General features: G+C 40.1%; 1 protein-coding gene across 2 annotated transcripts in view; it reads right to left on the bottom strand.

The window, feature by feature from the left end:
- The window catches only part of CLTC (clathrin heavy chain), an 84,364-nt gene that overhangs the window by 34,097 nt on the left and 36,154 nt on the right, over positions 1-14,113 (bottom strand). For both annotated transcript variants that reach the window (XM_066262717.1, XM_066262718.1), the window contains exons 5-8: positions 10,856-10,969; positions 10,267-10,440; positions 4,887-5,084; positions 2,966-3,166 (exon numbers count right to left, since the gene is read on the bottom strand). In XM_066262717.1, the coding sequence (XP_066118814.1) occupies positions 2,966-3,166; positions 4,887-5,084; positions 10,267-10,440; positions 10,856-10,969 (687 nt within the window). The remainder of the gene's footprint in view (positions 1-2,965; positions 3,167-4,886; positions 5,085-10,266; positions 10,441-10,855; positions 10,970-14,113) is intronic.

Here is a 14,113-nt window from a genome sequence, read left to right as displayed (position 1 = left end):
AAATTTTGAATTTTAACGTGGTATGCAAGCAGTTTCCATTATCTGTTCACTCAACCTGCGTTAATCAGTGGCCCAATCTGGAAAGTAGCTTTTTAAAAAGTTTTGCTTTACACAGTAGAGTTGTCTACCTTTAATGGTTACATAAAAAAATAGCCCTTATGGCTGATCTTTAGTACTGAGAAGAAGTTCTGCTAGAGTATATATCTCTTTTGTTGTTGTTGTTGTGGCACTTTAGTTGTTCATTGATTGCTTTCTCATATGTGCCTTGACCATGGCCCTTCAGCAGACCAAGTAACCCCTTGCTCAACCCAGCAACCTTGGGTCCAAGCTGGTGAGATTTGCTCAAACCAGGTGAACCTGCGCTCAAGCTGGCAACCTCAGGGTCTCAAACCTGGGTCCTCTGCGTCCCAGTCCGACGTTCTATCCACTGCGCCACTGCCTGGTCAGGCTGGAGTATATATCTCTTAACTGAACAAGCTAACTAATGAGGAGTTGACCAGTGTCCCTTTTACTACAAATGGGTCCCATATGACCATTCACACACATGAAAAATTGTGCCCTAGCTGGATGGCTCCACTGGTTGGAGCATCGTCCAGATATGCAGAGGAGGTTGGTTCAATCCTTGCCTGGGGCACATACAGAAAGATTGATGTTTCTGCCTCCATCTCTCCCCCTTCATCTCTCTGAATTCAATTAAAAAAAAAGTAATAATATAAGGCTTTCAAACAAAAGGCTTTCACAGTTATATTGGTCAACTCAGTTAACTTGGCTGTCCCCACCCTCTCTTATCTTAAACCAGGGGTCGGGAACCTATGGCTTGCGAGCCAGATGTGTCTTTTTTGATGGCTGCATTTGGCTCGCAGACAAATCTTTAATAAAAAAAATAACAACATTAAAAATATAAAACATTCTCATGTATTATAATCCATTTCCTACCACTCATGTTCATGGAGCCAATCACAGCTGTCCTTGGATAATGCGTAACGTACATGGGTCGTTGTATGGCTCTCACAGAATTACATTTTAAAATATGTGGCGTTCATGGCTCTCTCAGCCAAAAAGGTTCTAACCCCTGTCTTAAACAATCAGGACGAACCTCAAATACTCGCTATTGTGGCTATTTACTATTCTTCAACAGACTCCTGTCCAAGCATCCCAGCTCTGAAGTACTATTATTCTTCAGTATCCTATAAGATTGCCAGAAGCTGGGTTAAGAAATAAGGACTTAAAATTAGTATTATAAAAATATTATTAACATACACGAAAGTGAAGAGGTATAACAACATTAAAAGTTGGCCCTGGCTGGTTAGCTCAGTGGTAGAACATCAACCCAGCGTGTGGTAGTCCTGGATTCGATTACCGGTCAGGGCACACAGAAGTGACCATCTGCTTCTCCACACCTCCAATTCTATCATGTCCTCCCCCCCCCCCCCCGCCCCGGCCAAGACTCGATTAGCTCGAGTGAGTTGGCCCCGGGCGCCAAGGATGGCTCCATGGCCTCACCTCAAGCACTAAAATAGCTTGGTTGCTGAACAGCAGCCGCAGGTGGGCAGAGCATCAGCCCCAAACAGGGGTTCCCGGGGGGATCTCGGTTGGGGTGCACGTGGGAGTCTGTCTCTCTGCCTCCCTGCCTCTCATTTAATTAAAAAAAAATTAAGTTATTCACTACTCAGAGTACTTTAAACAGCACTACCTCATTCTTGACAATGGAATAAGAAATAGCAATTCAATAATGTCACCTTGTCAAGAAAGACTTTTTCATAGTAGGATGAAAGAAAGAATAACACTGTTGCACTGTTCAAACATGTTCGCTCCTTGCAAATAAGCAACAAAAATTACTATTAGGTATTCTATGTTAAAAGAAGTTAGTTAAGTACTGAGCAAATATAAAAGGCATAGAGAAATCCAACAGTAAAGAAAGCTGGTTAACATTTCTTAAACGTTCACATTTAAATAAATTTCAAGAAACTGAATTAAATATTTTCCCATGTAATGCCAATTTACATACTGTGAAATCACTCTGGGAATCTATATCACTGCTAATTAGACAGCCCTGCTGTCTTGTTAACTTGTCTATGGTCCAACATTTTATATAACATGTTTTCCAATCACATCCAAACATAGATACCAGTAGCAAATACCATGATTTTGATGATACTTGGGAAGATCTCAAAGAAAAGATATATTTGTATGTTTGAAACTACAGTGCATATTAAATGTGGGATGTGAGAGACAGAAATCTATTCTTATGTCCCAATGAGTGTTACATATGTTAACAAATATGAATGCATATTGAAGTAAGCATCTCAAACTAAGTTTGCCCTAAATCAAAAGGATAGCAATTTGCTTCCAGGTTAGTAGTTAGTTCTAACCACTCAGCCTGAATTATGAATTCCATTAAAAAACAAACAAACAAACAAAAAACTAGCCTGACCAGGTGGTGGTGCAGTGGATAGAGTGTCAGACTGGGATGCAGAGGACCCAGGTTCGAGACCCTGAGGTCGCCAGCTTGAGTGTGGGCTCATCTGATTTGAGCAAAAGCCCACTAGCTTGAACCTAAGGTCGCTGGCTCCAGCAAGGGGCTACTCGGTCTGCTGAAGGCCCGCGGTCAAGGCACATATGATAAAGCAATCAATGAACAACTAAGGTGTTGCAACATGCAATGAAAAAAACTAATGATTGATGCTTCTCATCTCTCTCCATTCCTGTCTGTCTGTCCCTGTCTATCCCTCTCTCTGACTCACTCTCTGTCTCTGTAAAGAAAAAAACACCCTAAACAAAGTTATCCTACCTCAACATGTTATAAAAATAAGCTTATGCACTGCATGCAATGTCTGCTCTTATTCTATTCCCACAAGCAATAACTAATAGATACATATGTTTTGGTACAGCCTAGATATTTTAACCTGCTAACATGGTATTTAATACAACCATAGCAAAAGTATGTTAAATGAGGTTAATGTACCTTATCTTCTTTTAACCATTTCTCCAACAGTTGTTTCCGCCCTTGCTGGAGTACAGGCCTACACAATTCTAAGGATTCATATTTGTTTAGTTGACCTTGGTCCAAAAGGATTCCAAAATATTGGAGTAGAGGAGAAGTCTGGCCTGGCTGAGCTGGGACACTCTGGAACCGACGGATAGTGTCTGGGGTACGAAGGATTCCCTTTAAGAAAGAGAAATGATAACGTTTCCTTTTAAAGGTGATCCAACATTATACTAATAACTGCATGCAGCTTATGTCCATATTAAAAGCATGATTCCATCTACTAATACCAATTTTGTATCTTCAATACGTTAAATAACAATAACTCAGTCAACATCTGTCACACCACTGGTTCAATGTGACAGGGTTATCCAGAATCAGAAATATACCAACCTCATTACAACGCCAATGTGTTAGAGAATAAGCATAAAATAGTTACAGCTAGCTATTATTCCAGGTTCATATTAAGTACAAATTTCAAAATACTGATCAGGATATTAAGTGTTAGTTCAGTCCAATATAATACAAAGGAAATGAGATACACTCAAATCAACTTCATACAACTCTTTTTACAATAAATTTAACAGTTCAATCTTCAACTTTCGGAAATAAAATCAGTACTACCAGACAGTGTATCCTGTGAACCTGTCCCGTGCTTCAACAGTATTTGGATGGAATAGACCAATGGATACCCCTTCTTCCAGCCTGACAGCCCTCCAACCTCTCTTCCAGTAGCAACCTTTGGAACCATCTTCCCAGCCATTCTCTGCCTTGGGACCTGCCACCACCTTTTTTTGAGCTTAGTTCCTTATTGTTGGTAAATCATGAGCCTCCAACACCTACCTCTTTTCTGAACTTTGATTTCAATTGCAAAGATGTGGCTCTGGAGGGGCATGGGTCAGTTATTCCATAAGTTGGCTGAGGAGAAGTAGAGGGCACCAAGTGTCTCTTAAAGACAGAAAGCCATCACAGTGCCCATTCCTTTAGGACACACAATAGATATCCCAGGATGAGTGCAGTAAAACCACGGTCCTGGAGCAGAACTCAAACCAGGCCCTATTGGATCTGCATGTCCTGGATTCGGCCCACACAAATGCCCTTATCTCCACTTCTTAGATGAGGAGGTGAAACTTATCAGGATGGGTGACCAACTAACTAACCTCCACAGGCTGACTGGCCCCCAGGCTGAGCTGAGTTCACCTCTAGCACAACGAAGAGCCTCTGGAACCCAGTGGCCTCTAAGGGACCCTGTTGGCATCCCCTTGGTATCAGGGCTTCTGCTTGAGCCTCTCCCTGCAGCTACTAGACAGCTCTTTAATCACCTTAGATCCTTCTCCCAAGCTGTGGACCAAAGGGAAAGCAAAGCTTATTACAGGAAAGTAACAACAACAACAAAAAAACAGTAGCTATCACGGATGAGGTCAAACAGTATAGCAACTAAGTAACTAAATATTATTACAACTATGCAAATCATTGCTTGCTAGATCTATGTATCCTTTTAACATTATAAATTTTAAAAAGCTAACCAGCCCTGACTGGGTAGCTCTGTTGGTTGGACTGTCATCACAACACACCAAGGTTGGAGGTTCAAACCCCATCAGGGCACCTACAAGAATCAACCAATGAATGCAGAAGTAAATGGAACAACAAATCAATGCTTCTCTCACTTCCCCTTCCTCTCTCTCCCCCTAAAATCAGTAAATTGAAAAAAAAAAAAAGAAAAAGAAAAAGCTACAGCACAGAAAAAGAATTAACCAAATCTAAAGGCATTGAGAAGTAACTCATAGTCTACTACAGAAAAATTCATCCTAAAGAAGATTACTTTCTCTATGGAGAGCTAGTTCCATTTATAACAGTATTTATATTAGAACATGAAAACTTCATTTTCATAACTACTTACCTTTGGTGCATTAGCAGCCACCTTTGCTGCCTCCGAGTAATTTCCCTGGGCAAAAAGAGCGTTAAATTTCCGGGCGAAGAGTTCTTCAGCACCAGCCAGGTTGTTACGTACAGCCATTCTCAGAGCCAAATCAGGATTTTGTAGGACATTGGTGATGTAAGGAATTATGTTTTCTTCTTCCACACATACTGATAGAACCTGCAATTTAAAGATTAATGAATAGCTGAAATGTGTTCATTTGGGTATCAAGAATACTAAATCTGTTTAGAGTTTATTACCTCTGTGTCACAAAGGTATTTAAATTGTGACAGCTGCTTTTCTGTTGCCATAAAGAAATATTAAATGAAGAGAAAAAAGAGGACAGAAGAAAACTGAGGGGTTCTAAGCCAACTGGGGGTACCTAAAACATGGCCATTCTGTAATAGAAGTAACTCCCTACTACTTCAGTGTCCAAACTCTATTTGCTTTGCTACCATTCATTCATTCTTAACATGGTTAATCAAAAATTAGGCTCCTATGTAATTGAGCTCTGAAAGACAATTCAACTTGGTCTACAGATTCTTTTTAACTCTATTAGAGTTTTTAATAAAGATTTTTTGCTTGACAGGGTAGTAGCGCAGTGAATAGAGCGTCAGACTAGGATGCAGAGGACCCAGGTTTGAGACCCCGAGGTCACCAGCTTGAGCCCAAGGTCACTGGCTTGAGCAAGGGGTCACCCAGTCTGCTGTAGCCCCTGGTCAAGGCACATATGAGAAAGCAATCAACGAACAACTAAGGTACTACAACAAAGAATTGATGCTTCTAATCTCTCTCCCTGTCTGTTACAAAATAAATAAATTTTAATAAATTTGAAAAAAAAAAAAGATTTTTCAGTAATTTTATTTAATTACATTTATATTCCTACAGGCCAGATTATATATTCAGTGAGGAGAAGAAACCCCTGAGTCCTACTGTAAAATGCTAGGTATACAGTAGATGCTTAATACATGTGGCATCAGTAAATTTCTAATTGCGAGTTTGCCAGTTCAAAACCCTGGGCTTGCCTGGTCAAGGCATATAAGAGAGTTGATGCTTCCTGCTCCTCCCCTCCTTCTCTCTCTCTACCTCTCACTCCTCTCTAAAAATTGAATAAAGTAAAAAAAAGTGTCAGAAAAAAAATTTCTAATTGCTTATATTTAAAGAATCGCTACCTAACCTCAGTCTCCTAAAAAGTCACTGCCACAGAATGCTGGCCTACTTGCCTAAAAACTGAACCTCTGTCAACTGCCACAGAGAAAGGGTGTCCCTTCACTACAATTCCCCTCTTCAACACCAGAGCTTATTATACACCCCAGATTCTAAACTACTTGTATTAACTCCCAACAAGTTATTATAAATAACTATTATAATTTCTTTCCTAGCTATTTCTCAGTCACTGTACTATGTAAGGAAAAAAATTCCCTTTGTTTCTTTTGATAGTACTGGGCAGTATTTAGCACAAAGTAAATGCTTAATACTTACTAAAAAAGTAAAAATGAAAAATTTCTGTCCCAAGATCAGTAAAAATCAAATACAATTTGAAACTCAATAACCAAATAGATAATAGTCAATTCTGCCTGTTTTATTATTCCTTTTGAAAAAACTTTAAAAGTTCTATTTTTTTAATGAAAAATGAAGATTTTTTTTTTTAATTAAGTCAGAGGCAGGGAGGCCGGGAGGAAGAGACAGATTCCCACATGTGCCCCAACCGGATCCACCCAGCAAGCCCCCTACAGGGTGATGCTCTGCCCATCTGGGGCTGCTGTTCCACTGCTCAGCAACCAAGCTATTTCAGTGTCTGTGGTGAGGCTCATGGAGCCATCCTCACTTAGTGCCTGGGGCCAACTTGCTTGAACTATTCGAGCCATGGTTGTGAGATGAGAGAGAGAGAGAGAGAGAGAGAGAGAGAGAGGAAGAGAGGTGGGGTAGAGAAACAGATGGTTGCTTTTCCAGTGTGCCCTGACTGGGAATCAAACCTGGGACTTCCATAAGTCAGGCTGATGCTCTACCACTGAGCCAACTGGCCAGGGCCAAATGAAAAATTTTTAACCTCTAAAATTCTTTCATTTCTAGAGGTCAGATCCCTACCCCCCAAAGTTTATGCCACTATGCACGTGTCTTTCTACTCCATATTTAAAGACATGCCTTTTAAAGGAAGGAATTTTCCTTAAAGTCATCTGCATTCCTGACATTCACCCTTAATTTATTATAACTTCCTAGGAAAACAAAAGAAAATGAACAAATTCATTTCCAACTATACTTTCTGAAGCTTCCTACTGCTTGCTACCTTAGTCTTTCCCAAATACCAAATCCAGTTTCATCTTCATCCTACTTTTAGACTGTTCCAACCCTAGCAGGACATTAGGTCCTGTTCTAAACATCACACTCAGAAAATGTCCCTAGGTACTAATAATAGCCCATAATGGTTTTTAAAATAATATTTGATTACAGGATTTTTAAACTTTCGGTTTACAGGATTAATATATTAAAAATACTATCATGTTTTACTGGTCCAATAATTGTGCTGTGACTGTAGAGCCAATTACAACTCTTGGTTCTTTGGTAGCCTAGCTGGTAATGGCACATTTCAAGGATTAAATATCAAAAACCTTTTGGCATGGACCAAATGTCTCCGTGGACTTTGCACACAGGACCAAATGTCTGCTAACTGTTCTAACAGATTTCTACCAACCAGTACTTAACATATATAGGGGACAGAGAAGGTTTCTGTATCTTCTAAAGCATTCAGTCTACCAATTTCAGAACTTAAGCTACATACTGGCAATAATGTCATCTTAATCATGTTTGATTTTTCATTCAATAGAAACCACACACTCACTGACTTAAGGGCAGTGATTTTCAACTGGTGTGCTGCAAGAAATTTTTTTTTTTTTTTTTTTCCCATTTTTCTGAAGCTGGAAACAGGGAGAGACAGTCAGACAGACTCCCGCATGCGCCCGACCGGGATCCACCCGGCACGCCCACCAGGGGCGAGGCTCTGCCCACCAGGGGGCGATGCTCTGCCTATCCTGGGCGTCGCCATGTTGCGACCAGAGCCACTCTAGCGCCTGAGGCAGAGGCCACAGAGCCATCCCCAGCGCCCGGGCCATTTTTGCTCCAATGGAGCCTCGGCTGCGGGAAGGGAAGAGAGAGACAGAGAGGAAAGCGTGGCGGAGGGGTGGAGAAGCAAATGGGCGCTTCTCCTGTGTGCCCTGGCCGGGAATCGAACCCGGGTCCTCCGCACGCTAGGCCGACGCTCTACCGCTGTGCTGCAAGAATTTTTAAAACATGCAATACCTATTTAGTCAGTGTCTTTTCCCTTGACTGTCAAATAAAATAATGACAACAGCCAACACAATAATAGCCGTCTGGAGTGGATGAATCAAAATGACACCTTTTTGTTAGATTGGCAAAAAATGTAGTATATGTTTTGGTGGGTCACAGAATTTTAGGAATTAGTTTATATGTGCCACGAAATGAAAGAGATTGAAAGTCTGTTGCTTTAGGGCATATGTCCAGCTATATATATAGTTGGCTATGATCCAAAGAGTAGAGAAAAGCCCTAGACTTATGGTTAAACACCCATCTTCTTACTCAAAGCAGCTGGCACAGAAAACTGCAGCGGAAGGGGAGGAAAACAATTAAGTTCCCAGAATCAGAGTTATGTATATCAAATATAAGGTCTACCAGAAAGTTCTGTCCGTTTTTGGAATAAAACAAAATACAAATTTTCTTTACCATCAATAAACTTTATTAAATAATATAATTGCCATTATTATTAATGATGTCTTGCCAGCGTGAGGGCAATTTGTATATCCCATTTTTGAAAAATGTTTTATCTTTTGATGCGAAAAATTTTATAAGGACAAAAACAAGTGATAGTCGGAGGGTGTTAAGTCTGGGGAATTTGGTGGATGCGACAGACATGCTTCTGTAGCATTTCTTCCTTGTTGAAATTCGTAAAAATTACAGTGGCGTAAATGAACTTTATCAGTAGCCATGGGTACACTATCGCTTCACACATAAGACTGACGTGAATCAACTGTTTTAGTTAATTTGTTACGTCAGTATGTATACATTAAGTGATAAAAATAGAGAGGCACACATGCGCCAAATAAACGTGCTTACGTGTCGAAACTTGTTGTGATAGAAACGGACAGAACTTTCCGGTAGACCTTATATATCAGTAAAATTATCCAAGATACTTTTAGTTTAAGCATTACCCTAAAAACATCAATAGAGTAGTGGAAATAAAAAGATCTCTGGATTATCAACTTCATGATTATTAAATTATTATTAACCTAGTTCACCAAAAGACAATTCATTCTTGATTTTTTCTAGGAGAGACACGTGCAACTAAATAAATGAAAGCTACTGAATTTTTAAAGTCGTTTTTGTGCCAGACACAAACTGGTATAGAAATACAATTCAACAAAGAAAAGCTCCTTTCCCAATGAACAACAGTGACCAAAGCAGTTGAACAAGCAACTATAATTCACTGTGGTAAGTGCTTCCAGGAGAGCTACCTAAGTTGTAGGAACATAAAGCAGATGCACCTAACAGGTGCAGAGTTGAGGTAGAGGAAGGACAGGCAGAACTAGACTCTTTCTGTAGGGTATTTTTGCCTCTTTATATACACCCCATTTCCTGGAAATTAAAAGAACAGAGGAGAAGAAAGCCTGCTAGTAGTTACTTCTGCTTCCTATGTGGGAAAAATACTAATTTGGAGGAAAACTAAGTCAAAACCAGTAACAGTATTGTTTTTGAAGTTCCAGCCATTTTCTAGAAAAGAAAATATCCCCAGGGTAGAATATTTTAATAATATTAAAATACTAAGAAAACAGAGAAAAGGGATCCCTTGTTAATGGTGTGAAGAGGTTTGGAAATCATGACAAATACAGATCTGCTAGTCTTTTCCCAAACTGGGTAACTTGCCAGGTACCCCACAATAGCTACTGTAACATATCATCTTCCAACATTAAACATTTAGCAATATAGAGTCTGGATAAGAGATGTAGGAAAAATTCTTTTCCTTGTTGATAATCTATCTTAGAGGTCACAGGAAGAAAACTCCTATAAAAAGTATACAGTCTGTCCAATGTGACCTTAATGTTTCTTTAAAAAACAGCCACTTCTTTTGACAATAAAGACACATAAGCACAATCCTGGGTGGCTATATGCCAAACACTTTCTCTCTGAGACAGGATTAAAGAGAGATTTTATATGCTATACTTCTGTATTTTTAGGTATATATTATTTTCGGACACCCAAAGTTAACATTTACTTAAAAAAAAAAAAAAGCTAATGCTAGTAAGTGGGTTTTTTTTGTTGTTGCTTAAATTAAGTTTCAAGATTTCCTTACTTGTCCCTTTCTGTTTACTCCAATTATTCCAGCTGTGGCTTCATGAGGTGCAGTAACAAAGATCGTTTCTCCACTGATTCTATTCATGTAGATGCAGGTACCAGTCTCAAGATCATAGAGGTGGATATAACCATATTTAGTAATCAAGAATACTACATCATGCTTTTCACTGATCTGTATAAAGAAAATCAACACTTAAGTAAAACAATGAATCCACAAACAGAAAAGTTAGTCTAATTCCATTTCGGAAATAGTGAAATTCTAAAACTTTGACAAGAGGCCTATATGAAAAATTAAAAACTAGTATTTATAGTTTCCTCATTTTTACAGCACATTTAAACATAACATATCCAAAACACTTATATAACACAAAAATATGAATGAAATGTATAAAAGACAAAATAATTTTGAACAATTTAGGATAACCCAGTTTCTATATTAGAATACTACCTTATAAAGTTCCACTAGTAAACTTTATTTTAAAATAAAGGCACTCTTTTAATCCCCACTTAAATTATACTATGAGTAATAACACTTTTTGAATTTTAAGAGGAGAGATTTAGAAGTCCCTCTGTTTTGCTTAAAATACCTGCATTGCAACAGGAAAGTCATTTTGTGCTTCTGGAGGAAAGAAAACATCCACTGCCTTCTTCGGAAAGGGCTGGTTCCCTGTAGGTGGTGTGCCAACTTCAATGATGTGTAACTGTTCAAAGAAAATAAAACTTATATAAACCTAGATCTTTTAGTACTTATCACAGCAGCTTTATTTATAGCCCCAAACTGGAAACAACCAACATGTTCTACAATAGGTTTAACGTTCACCATTAATATTTCCATAGTATGTTAATACTCTTCAGTAAAAAAAAAAAATTCTTCTGGACATTATATGCTGAGGAGTTTGGAGGAAAAAGCCAATCTCAAAAGGTCATATGATTCTATTTATATAGCATTCTCGGGATAACAAAACTATACATACTGCTCATAAAAATTAGGGAAGGCCCTGGCCAGTTGGCTCAGTGGTAGAGCGTTGGCCTGGCGTGCAGGAGTCCAGGGTTTGATTCCTGGCCAGGGCACACAGGAGAGGCGCCTGTCTGCTTCTCCACCCCGCCCCCTCTCCTTCCTCTCTGTCTCTCTCTTCTCCTCCCGCAGCCAAGGCTCCATTGGAACTAAGTTGGCCCGGGCGCTGAGGATGTTTCCATGGCCTCTGCCTCAGGCGCTAGAATGGCTCTGGTCACAGCAGAGCAACGCCCCAGATGGGCAGAGCATCGTCCCCTGGTGGGCATGCCAGGTGGATCCCGGTTGGGCGCATGCGGGAGTCTGTCTGACTGCCTCCCCATTTCCAACTTCAGAAAAATACAAAAAAAGGGGGGGGGGTATTTCAAAATGAATATGAAGCAATAAAAAAAGCATTTGATTTTTTTTTATTATTAAACAAGAATATCAGAAAAACAACAAGTCTGCGGCCATACCACCCTGAACATGCCTGATCTCATCTGATCTCGGAAGCTAAGCAGTCAGGCCTGGTTAGTACTTGGAAGGGAAAAAAGCAAACAAGTCAAAGAAAATTGTTCGATTATGCAAATGAGATGCAAAACCAACTTTTATTTCATTGGTGAAAATGCACTATACAAAAGGCTGAAAGTACTGGAGTATCTGCACGTTCCTGATCCCCTAATTTTTGTGAGCAATGTACAGGGAAAGTAATTTAGTGATTCTCAGGTAAGAGATGGAAGGGGCCCTGGCCGGTTGGCTCAGCGGTAGAGCGTCAGCCTAGCGTGCAGAGGACCCGGGTTTGATTCCCGGCCAGGGCACACAGGAGAAGCGCCCATTTGCTTCTCCACCCCTCCGCCGCACTTTCCTCTCTGTCTCTCTCTTCCCCTCCCGCAGCCAAGGCTCCATTGGAGCAAAGATGGCCCGGGCGCTGGGGATGGCTCTGTGGCCTCTGCCTCAGGCGCTAGAGTGGCTCTGGTCGCAACATGGCAACACCCAGGATAGGCAGGGCATCGCCCCCTGGTGGGCAGAGTGTCGCCCCTGGTGGGCGTGCCGGGTGGATCCCAGTCGGGCGCATGCGGGAGTCTGTCTGACTATCTCTCCCTGTTTCCAGCTTCAGAAAAATGAAAAAAAAAAAAAAAAAAAAAGAGATGGAAGGGGAGTAGGTGTGGCTACAAAGGAGTAGCATGAGGGAAATCCTTGAGGTGACAAAATAGTACAGTGGTAGTCAACTTGGTCCCTACTGCGAGTGGGCGTTCCAGCTTTCATGGTGGGCGGTAGCAGAGCAACCAAAGTATAAATAAAAAAGATAGACTTAACTATAGTAAGTTGTTTTATAAAGATTTTTTCTGCCAAACTTAGCGAAAATCTGACATAAAGTACTTGAAAAGTAATTATTATTATATGCTTTAACTTGCTGTAACTCTGCTTTATAAATTTTATAAAATAAAGTTATTTCCCTACTTTATAAATCACCATTACTGTGGAACTGGTGGGCGGGTAGAAAATTTTACTACTAACAGAGATACAAAAGTGGGTGGTAGGTATAAAAAGGTTGACTACTTCTGAAATAGTATGCATCTTGAATCTACTTGTGATAAAATGACATAGAATTATACAATTTTGCTAATGTTAATTTGTTGCTTTTATATACAGTTATGTAAAATATAACCATTGAGGGAAACTAGGTAGAGGACACTATCACTGTCTTTGCAGCTTCCTATAAATGTGTATTGTTTCAAGATAAAAATTTAAAGTCAATTGAATATCTGAAACAATCACACCACAACCTACCTTAAATTAATGGCATAAAATGATCCTACAAAGGTGCTTTATCATGGTTTTCCATTATAATTTAACATTTCCAAACAGATATCTAACAAATTGTTAAATTCTTTTCTGCCTGTGCATCCACTCTAACACAGATAGAATGTATGCACCTAAGCTGAGTTGTCACTCTAATTACACAGCCCTCATAAACCGGATGAGAACATTTTGGCTTAAAGATGTCTGATAATGCATATCAGCCAGGCAAGAGACAGTAAATAATGTCAATAAGAGAGCATTATATATTTTTCTTAGTTATGTCAGGAATAGACTTAAACAAAAAAGAATTCAATTCCCAAGAAATATATCATATAACAGTTATAGGTTCTCATCTACAATCAGAATGACTAGCCATATTAAAATAAGGAATCGAATAGGCTCAAGAACCAATAAACATGTTTCAAGCCCTGGCCGGTTGGCTCAGCGGTAGAGCGTCGGCCTAGCGTGCGGAGGACCCGGGTTCGATTCCCAGCCAGGGCACACAGGAGAAGCGCCCATTTGCTTCTCCACCCCTCCGCCACGCTTTCCCTCTCTGTCTCTCTCTTCCCCTTCCGCAGCCAAGGCTCCATTGGAGCAAAGATGGCCCGGGCGCTGGGGATGGCTCTGTGGCCTCTGCCCCAGGCGCTAGAGTGGCTCTGGTCGCAACATGGCGACGCCCAGGATGGGCAGAGCATCGCCCCCTGGTGGGCAGAGCCTCGCCCCTGGTGGGCGTGCCGGGTGGATCCCGGTCGGGCGCATGCGGGAGTCTGTCTGACTGTCTTTCCCTGTTTCCAGCTTCAGGAAAAAAAAAAAAAAAAAAAAAAAAAGAACAAAAAAGAACCAATAAACATGTTTCAGATACTACAAAAATGATACTAAAGTTTCTTTTATAGTATGACTTTTGAAAACATGTTGCAGACTTAGGTCTTAAAGATAATACCTAATTTCTAAAACCTACCATGTGTCTTTGTTTATATTATATCAATTCAGAAGTAAGTATCAGTGTTCTCATTCCTTGTCATATAGGTTGGTAGGATCAATTCCTTGGTTC

The sequence above is a fragment of the Saccopteryx bilineata genome, chromosome 2 (assembly GCF_036850765.1).
Source record: "Saccopteryx bilineata isolate mSacBil1 chromosome 2, mSacBil1_pri_phased_curated, whole genome shotgun sequence".
Lineage (NCBI taxonomy): Eukaryota > Metazoa > Chordata > Mammalia > Chiroptera > Emballonuridae > Saccopteryx > Saccopteryx bilineata.
Note: the sequence above shows the minus strand (reverse complement) of the source record. Positions and strands in the feature narration are given on the sequence as shown.